Source organism: Erythrolamprus reginae, chromosome 7 (assembly GCF_031021105.1).
Source record: "Erythrolamprus reginae isolate rEryReg1 chromosome 7, rEryReg1.hap1, whole genome shotgun sequence".
NCBI lineage: Eukaryota > Metazoa > Chordata > Lepidosauria > Squamata > Dipsadidae > Erythrolamprus > Erythrolamprus reginae.
In genome coordinates, this window is record NC_091956.1 from 73,238,735 (window position 1) to 73,248,498 (window position 9,764).

At 38.0% G+C, this 9,764-nt stretch overlaps 1 protein-coding gene across 6 annotated transcripts in view; it reads right to left on the reverse strand.

The window, feature by feature from the left end:
- TMEM154 (transmembrane protein 154) overlaps positions 1–9,764 on the reverse strand; it is a 39,574-nt gene that overhangs the window by 20,746 nt on the left and 9,064 nt on the right. For all 6 annotated transcript variants that reach the window (XM_070756658.1, XM_070756656.1, XM_070756659.1 and 3 more), the window contains 2 exons: positions 4,500–4,814; positions 684–711 (listed from right to left, as the gene is read on the reverse strand). In XM_070756658.1, coding sequence (XP_070612759.1) covers positions 684–711; positions 4,500–4,814 — 343 coding nt within the window. The remainder of the gene's footprint in view (positions 1–683; positions 712–4,499; positions 4,815–9,764) is intronic.

Below are 9,764 nucleotides of genomic sequence, written 5' to 3' on the forward strand. Positions count from 1 at the left end.
TACGACAAATTCAGAGGTGGGTTCAAGCAGGTTCTGACCAGTTCTGGAGAACCAGTAGCGGAAATTTTAAGTAGTTCAGAGACACGTTAGTGGAAATTTTGAATAGTTTGGACAACCAGTAAAGGTCCCCTCTATTCTCTGCCTCCTGAGTCCCAGCTGATTGGGAGGAAATGGGGATTTTATTATTATTATTATTTTTAATTATTTTTTATTTTTGTTTTGCTTTGTTTTGTTTTGTTTTGTTTTGTTTATTATTTTATTTTATTTATTTTATTTATTTATTTTTATTTTTATTTATTTTATTTATTTTTATTTATTTTATTTTTATTTATTTTATTTTTATTTTATTTTATTTTCTTTTATTTATTTTTTTATAAAATATTATTATTTTGCAGTAACCGTCCCCTGGAGTGGAGAAGGAATGGAGAATTTGTGGTATCCTTCCCCTGCCCACAAAGTCACAGCACATCCACTAAGCCACGCCGACAGAACCGGTAGTAAAAAAAATTGAAACCCACCACTGGACAGATTATAGAAAGAAAACAATCATGATGTAACTTTAGAGCAGAGGTGGGGAATTGTGTCCTCTTTATATGACTTGTGGATTTCAACACCCAGAATTCTTGTACCACCTTTAAAATATATATAACAAGTAAAAAGAAGCAGATCTATAAATTTCTTACCTTTTACCATTTTCACTTCCTAGTTCATCTGAGGGAGAAAAAAAAGAGATGTGCTTAATCCAGCTGGATGGGAATCACTGGAACTAAATCCAACACATTAGCAGACCAAAGATTACAAAAGGCTACAATGTGCAAACTATACAACAACTTTACTAGGGCAGACACTTTAAAATAACTACAGCACATTTATGCAACAGAAGAAATATCCCTATAATGACTTGTCTGTAACTTTGATAAAGAAAACAAATGCAGAGGATTTATACAAACAAATAGAGGGGCGGCATACAAATCTAATCTAATAAATAAAATTATACCAAAAAACAAAGGTCTTTACCTTGCTCTTAGAAAAATAAAAGTTAAAATCTGTTTCCCTTTTCAGAGTGAAATGATAGGGCCTACTCTGGCGTAATTTATATTTCCCAGTAGTTTAAAATCTTTATTCACTTCTTTTGAAACCCCTTCCAGAAATAACAGGCCTGCTTCAACAAAATAAGGCTAACATGAAGCCCTTAAACTACCGTATTTTCCCGAGTATAAGACGCACCTTAGATTTTGGGGAGGAAAATAGAGGGGAAATTTGCTTATTAGATATTCATCTGTCTACCATCCTTAGTCTAGTCAGCTTCAGCACATTATTTTATCCCCTGGTTAGGGCTTTAAAAAACATTATTAGGAGGAGTAACAATGAAAGAGCTTGTAAACCGGTAAGAGCTGGGAACATTGTTAGGGCTAGAAAGAAACTTATTTGGAGCAAGTTAACGCAATGAAAAAAAATTCTGCAAAGACTTAGGGCTTGGTAAATATTCTTCGCAGAGAGTAACAATGAAAGAAACAGATATGCTTAAGAAAGAATGTGCTGAGCTTGACATGATGACGAGAAGGTTAAAAAACCAAGAAGAATTAGAATTTTATGATGTTTGGCAAAAGGTTCACATCTGGTGGGATACAAAGAAACAGAGATAATCTTATTTTATACTATTTTAAATACAGTGGTACCTCGAGATACGAGTTTAATTCGTTCCGGACCTGGGCTCTTAAGTCGAGCAGCTCTTATCTCGAACGACTTTTCCCCATAGGAATTAATGTAAATAATTTTAATTGGTTCCAGCCCTCAAAAAACTCACAAAGTTAGTCTAAATTATGCAGAAAGACATGTTTTTAATGAAGAAATGTACATGTACATATAAATGAATAATGAAGTTTCTTTCACTTAACTTGTAAACTTTCTTAAACTTTTAAATTTACATATGTTCAACTTCTCTGCCACCCAATCCTGTAGGACAGAGGTCCCCAACCCTTTTTGCACCAGGGACCGGCTTTAAGCGATCAAGAGAGGAATGGGTGAATGAATGGACGGAGGGTGGGAAGGAAGGAAGGAAAGAGGGAAGGGACAGGAACAGAGGAAGGAAGCAAGGAAACTTATGAAAGGGGAGAGTAAGAGAGGAATGAGTGAAGGGAGGGAGGGAGGGAAGAAGGTGGGAAGGAGAAAGAAAAGAAGAAATAGAGGAAGGGAAGGTAAAAGAGAGAAAGAAAAAGAGCAAGAAAGAAAGAAAGAAAGGGGGAAGGGACAGGAACAGAGGAAGGAAGCAAGGAAACTTATGAAAGGGGAGAGTAAGAGAGGAATGAGTGAAGGGAGGGAGGGAGGGAAGAAGGTGGGAAGGAGAAAGAAAAGAAGAAATAGAGGAAGGGAAGGTAAAAGAGAGAAAGAAAAAGAGCAAGAAAGAAAGCTGCAAGCCCCCCCCAAGCCCCCCAGGCCGGCTGCAACCTTTTAAAACACGTGCGCCGCTTCGCAGTTGTCTCCTGAAGCCGAACGCAGAAGTTAGCGTTTGGCTTCAGGAGACAGCTCCTTGGCGCTTGTATCTCGAATTTGGGCTTGTAAGTAGAACAAAAATATCTCTCCCCTCCCAGCTCTTATCTCGAGTTGCTCTTAAGTAGAGCAGCTCTTATGTCGGGGTTCCACTGTATATTCGTACCTAGTAGTTATACGTATTATATTAGACAGTGATTATTTACAACACAAATGTAAATTCCTTTTTTTCTTCTTCTATTATTTCTTCTTCTTTTTTAGTTCATTTTAAGTCATAATTTTAAAATTTCTATATATTTTTAAGTACATTAGATGTGTTTTTACCTATCATCTTATAATTGATATTTTTAAGTATTTCACAGAGAGTGTTAAATACGATAAGGTTTTTTTTTTTCTTATTACAAATACAAAGATGACTTCAACTCTGAGAGGAGCGATTGTTGCTCCACTAAATGTTACATGTAATGTATGTTTTGTTTGTCTTTGCAATTTAATAAAAATATTATTATTATTATTTTTAAAAAGAAAGAGTCTGCAAGGTAAGAGCTGGGAAGATCGTTAGCACCTAGTTAGGGCTGGAAATAAAAGCTTCGAAAAAGGCGACATTCCGAGTATGAGATGCACCAAAATTTTCAGCCACTGTTAGGGAGGAAAAGGGTGAGTCTAAAATACAGTACACCTTAGTGCAGTGATGGGCAACCATTTGAGCTTGGTGTGTCAAACTTCACCAAAAAACCGAGCATAACTCGGGTGGTGTGTCACCTTGAGAAAAAAAACACAATTTTGTGATATTTATAGTTTAAATAACAAATATGTATAATTATTTAACTTACCTGCTTAGTGACTTCTTTGTTAATCTGTCAGTTGGTTTCTTTTGTTGGTCTTGTTGTTATTTAACTTGTGTGGGGTGCCATGAACTAAGATAAGTGAGGGGGAGGGGGAATTCTTCCAGTGATGGCGAACCTGTGGCAGTCCAGCAACAGGACCTCCAGACAGCGATCACAGGACCTCGGATATGTGTCCCCTGCGGCATTCTGCTGCTCCCTGCTGCGTCAGCCGGAAGTTCGGCCTAGCGGAAGTCCCAGGCCTAGACACTCTGTGCCAGAGCTCTGCTGTTCTGGCCTACAGACCTCCGGCACAGAGTCATTAGTCTACAGTCTACACTACAGCAATTTTTTTTATCCTCGGCTACTGCACCTGGCCATGTAGGAGCTGAGGATGAAACGTAACTCTCCGAAAGTTTCTCCGGCGGCCGTGTGTCACTGAAAATGGCTACGCGTGTCAGTGCTGACACGCGTGTCATAGGTTCGCCATCACTGCCTTAGTGCCATGATGGCGAACCTATGGCATGCTTGCCACAGGTGGAACATGGAGCCATATTGGAGAGCACATGAGGCACTGCCCTATGTTAGCTCCAGCGCACATGTGTGTGCTGGCCAGTTGATTTTCAGCCTTCTTGTTAGCCATTTTCGCTCTCCCCAGGCCTTGGTATGCAAGCCCAAAATAGTTAAAATTCTAAACTAAAATACCCTTATATTTAAAGAACAGTCAATTAACTCAATCACATCCACACATAACATTTCATGGTCAGAAAGAAGAGGGGGCATGTTCTAACTGCCCCAGGCCTGGCGACAGGTTTTTAAAGACTTTTGCAGAAGGCGAGGACGGTGGGGGCAGTGCGAATCTCTGGGGGGAGCTGGTTCCAGAGGGCCGGGGCTGCCACAGAGCAGGCTCTTCCCTTAGGTCCAACCAGACAACATTGTCTAGTCGACGGAACCTGGAGAAGGCCAACTCTGTGGGACCTAATCGGCCGCTAGGATTTGTGTGGCAGAAGGCAGTCCTGTAAACCTTATTTATACTTGAGACAAGATTTTTTTTTACAAAGTTGCTGACTAAGCTTAGAGAGTATTATAAGACATAAATCTAATTTTGACATTCCCTTTACTGCATTAACACTATTTTCTCCCACATGACCCTTATTTCCTTACCCAGGTGATATTAATACCTACCTTCTTGGCTTTGTTTCTGTTTGCGACGTCTTACAATAAAGGTGACCAGGATAATCAAGACGACTAGGAAGAGCACCACAGGAACTCCAATTATCACAGTAGTATGTATAATGTGATCGTTCCCATCCATTTCTGTGGGAGAAGTACTTTCTATTACAATAGTCTCAGTTTCGTTTGGTGTCGTGGCATTTTGTTCTTCTGGTTTATTAGCAGAAATTGAAAGTAAAGCAGAAGTAATAGATCCTACTGTGGTGGGCACCATAGATGATAAGCCATCACCAGAATGTTCCTGATCTGCCATTGTAGTTACGGACACTACAAAAAAGGAAAAACATAATCAATATTATTAATCTATTAATCCTTAACATTCTGACAAAATAAGGATACTCTCTTCATTCTCTACATCAATGACCTCTGTGACCATATCGAAAGCAACTGCGTTATTTTTGCCGACAATGTGAAACTTTTCAACACCACTGATAACACACTCACTCTCCAAAAAAACCTGGACGTTGTCTCAGACTGGTCTAACACCTGGCAACTTCAAATATCAACCAACAAATGCTCTACCCTCCACATCGGCAAAAATAATCCAAACCGCACATACGAACTGAATAAACAATCTCTCACTGCCAACCCACACTCAGTAAAAGACTTTGGAATATTAATATCGAATGACCTAAGTGCAAAAGCCCACTGCAACAATATCGCCAAAAAAGCTTCTAGAGTTGTTAACCTGATCCTATGCAGCTTCTGCTCAGGCAATCTCACACTACTCACAAGAGCCTACAAAACTTTTGCCACACCCATCCTAGACTACTGCTCATCTGTCTGGAACCCATAACACATCTCAGACATCAACACCCTTGAAAATGTCCAAAGATATTTCACCAGAAGAGCCCTTCACTCCTCCACTCGAAAGAGAATATCCTACGAAAATAGACTAACAATCCTGGGCCTAGAAAGCCTAGAACTACGGCACCTAAAACACAATTTGAGTATTGCCCACAAGATCATATGCTGCAACGTCCTACTGGTCAATGACTACTTCAGCTTCAACTGCAATAACACAAGAGCACGCAACAGATTCAAACTTAATACGAACCGCTCCAAACTTGACTGTAAAAAATATGATTTCAACAATCGAGTTATCGAAGCGTGGAACTCATTACCGGACTCAATTGTGTCAACCCCTAACCCCCAACATTTCTCCCTTAGACTCTCAACGATTGACTTCTCCAGGTTCCTAAGAGGCCAGTAAGGGGCATACATAAGTGCACTGGTGTGCCTTTCGTCCCCTATCCAATTGTCTTTCCTTTCTTTCACCTATCATATATATTCTCTTCCTTTCATATATCCTCTCCTCTAAGTTCACTTTTACCCTTATATATATTACCATGTCTATTTTTCTTCCTATGTATTTGTGTATTGGACAAATGAATAAATAAATGAATAAACAAATAAATAAAAATAAAGTAAAATATAACAGTGCAAGAACTGCCATGGATAACTAAATAATCATGTTGGGGTTTCTCTTGCAAAGGAGCCGAGGTGGCGCAGTGGTAGAGCGCAGTACTGCAGGCCAATAAAGCTGACTGCTACATCTGTAGGTCAGTGGTTCAAATCTCATGGTTGACTCAGCCTTCCATCCTTCCGAGGTGGGTAAAATGAGGACTCGGATTGTGGGGGCAATAGGCTGGCTCTGTTAAAAAGTGCTGTTGCTAACATGTTGTAAGCCGCCCTGAGTCTAAGGAGAAGGGCGGCATTAAAAAATCAAACAAATGAATACATTATCTTCCCCTGATTGTGTAATGATTCATACTTCCTCCTTGGGTTGATATTCATTTTCACCAAGTTTGGTCAAGGCTCACAGAGTAAACTTTAAGATAATAATGTTGGTGTAAGGTTGCCCAGCTGAATGTTCTTTTTGCAAATATCTACAAAGCATTTAGGAAAATGAAATTAAAACCAAATTGTACAAAAATTAGTAGACGGTGACAAAAGGTTGAATTAAAAAACTAGCAGGAAAATTACTGCAGGCTTTTCACTTAAGAACATGTGCACATAACAGGCATTTTTCCATGTTTCTTTTTGAAGTTTAATTAAGCATTTGGGTATAATTACATTATTTGCTTTTTCATTGAAGTGATACATCTCTGTGATTTTCATATTTTTCAACCAAAGTAAGTATTTGCATTCCACTTAAGATATTTTGCAAGAAATCCTTGCCACATCAGTTTACTTTCAATCCATTTTCAACCAAAGTATTTTAAGCAATGGAAGAAGCTCCCACTATTTCTTATGTTCTGCACATCCTACAATAATAAATCGTACCGCTCTTTGCGCTCCAAACCTTCTGTGAGCATATACAGAAGTGGGTATTAATAGGAAAAGCAAATAATGTTTAAGTGGTATGCCAAGCCAGTCTTTATGGATACCTGATTTATTTATTATTTATTTATTTATTTATTTTGTCCAATACACAATGAGGGTTTTAGTGGATATACTGTATATCTATATACACATAGTAAAATACATGATGAAGGTTATAGAGGAGATACTCATAGTAAAATATATCTAAGAAATAATAGAAAAGAAGATATAGTAATTGAACATATCAATGAAAGAATAGAAGAAGAGATCTAGGAATAGAAGAAAGGTATTGGAGATATAGGAGAGCAATAGGACAGGGGACGGAAGGCACTCTAGTGCACTCTTAGGAATCTGGATAGGTCAACCATGGATAATCTAAGGGTAAAGTGTTGGGGGTTTGGGGATGACACTATGGAGTCCGGTAATGCGCTTCGACAACTCGGTTACTGAAGTCATATTTTTTACAGTCAAGTTTGGAGAGGTTAATATTAAGTTTAAATCTGTTGTGTGCTCTCCTGTTGTTGTGGTTAAAGCTGAAGTAGTCGCCGACAGGCAGGACGTTGCAGCATATGATCTTGTGGGCAATACTTAGATTTTGTTTAAGGCGCCTTAGTTCTAAGCTTTCTAGGCCCAGGATTGAAAGTCTAGTCTCGTAGGGTATTCTGTTTCGAGTGGAGGAGTGAAGGGCTCTTCTGGTGAAGTATCTTTGGACATTTTCAAGGGTGTTAATGTCTGAGATGCGATATGGGTTCCAAACAGATGAGCTGTATTCGAGGATGGGTCTGAACCCCTTTTCTTTCTGGGCATTAGAAACACAACTTTTCGGATACCAAATAGATTATTTTAAATAACTTTACTACTAAGTAAACCTGTATTAATTTCATTTTATATGTATTGGTATTATGTGACTTTTGTAAGAATAAACAAACGAAAGCTACACATACATGGGTTTGTATTTCTATATGTACACATCAGTGGTGGTGTGTTGTAAAATATTTTGCCACTGGTTCACGATGCACGCCGCTTCTGCACATGCTCAGAAGCGTTCCAGGCAGGTGATCCCTGGGCACAGCCTCCCACTACTGGTGGTACCAAATCTAAGATCCGGTCCGAACTGGGAGCGACCCTCTGTAGGTACACATGCAAAAATGCAGATCATTTCTGAAATAACTGCAAATAGTTAAGAAAAATCAGATTTTAAAATTCATAGCAAAAAGTTTACTGCTAACAAAATTCTGGAGCTGGAGCTGTAAAAAAAAAGAAAAACCAATGAGAAAAAACCTTTTTTAAAAAAGGTATTCTGATTTATTAATCAATAATACACTATGATAATAAATCCCTTCTCTCCAAGTATTGAATTCAAAATGCATTCTGAAAGCTTGATATTATCGTTGGTGAGAAATAAATATTTGTTCTTGCCTTCAACAGCAAACACATATTTCAGACACTTTGCAAATTAATTACTCCCAAAATAACTTCAGTCTGAGCTCTGTCACTCCCCCATCTATGACAGATGCTTAGGGAAAGATGGGGAAAGAGAGATAAAAGTATGCAACAGTTGATTGCTGCAACATATCAATATTACGGTTAAAGATCTTCTGAATACATATTGGATAACTTTATCCATCTTTGTCTGACACAGAAATCAGCATATCAAAAGAGTTCATTAAGAGTAAATTAAAACCATTACAATTATAAAGAAAATTTACATAAAATGCTTTATAGATGGCATATACCACCTGCTAGGTTAGTTAAAATGTTTAAAAATATTTATTTATTTATTTATTTATTTATTTATTTATTTAGTTAGTTAGTTAGTTAGTTAGTTAGTTAGTTAGTTATTTGGTTATTTATTTAGTTATTTATTTAGTTATTTATTTGCTTAGTCCAATACACAATGAGGGTTTTAGTGGGTATATATCTATATACACATAGTAAAATACATGATGAAAGTTATAGAGGAGATACTCATAGTAAAATATATCTAAGAAATAATAGAAAAGAAGGTATAGTAATAGAACATATCAATGAAAGAATAGAAGAAGAGATATAGGAATAGAAGAAAGGTATAGGAAATATAGGAGAGCAATAGGACAGGGGACGGAAAGCACTCTAGTGCACTTGTACTCGCCCCTTACTGACCTCTTAAGAATCTGGATAGGTCAACCCTAGATAATCTAAGGGTAAAGTGTTGGGGGTTTGGGGATGACACTATGGAGTCCGGTAATGAGTTCCACGCTTCGACAACTCGGTTACTGAAGTCATATTTTTTACAGTCTAGTTTGGTTTAAATCTGTTGTGTGCTCTTGTGTTGTTGTGGTTGAAGCTGAAGTAGTCGCCGACAGGCAGGACGTTGCAGCATATGATCTTGTGGGCAATACTTAGATATTGTTTAAGGCGTCTAGCAAATGTTGGAAATGTAACAAAAAGGGCGCATTTTATCATACAGTAGTACCCCTAGATACGAGCATAATTCGTTCCATAAGGGAGCTTGTATCTCGAGGCAACTCGTATCTGGAACAAGTTGTTTATCCCCTCCGAGATAACCAAAAGCAAGGATTCTTGCGCCACCTAGTGGACGCTCGGCTCGTATCCCGAATTTGAGCTCGGAACTAGAACAGAAATGTCTCTCCCTTCGTGGCTTGTATCTTGAAATGCTCGCATGTAGAGCAGCTCGTATCTAGAGGTACTACTGTATATGGTGGACTTGTGTAAAAGTAAAAAAAAAATTGGACAAAGATACACAGCTGGCTAGAAAAGAAAATAGAGAAACACGAAGATTTTAAACCTGAACTCTTTTTATTAGGTATAATGTCAGAAAAACTAAGAAAAGTATGTAACATTACATCTCATAACAACAGCGAGGATTATATTCGCACAATATTGGGAAAA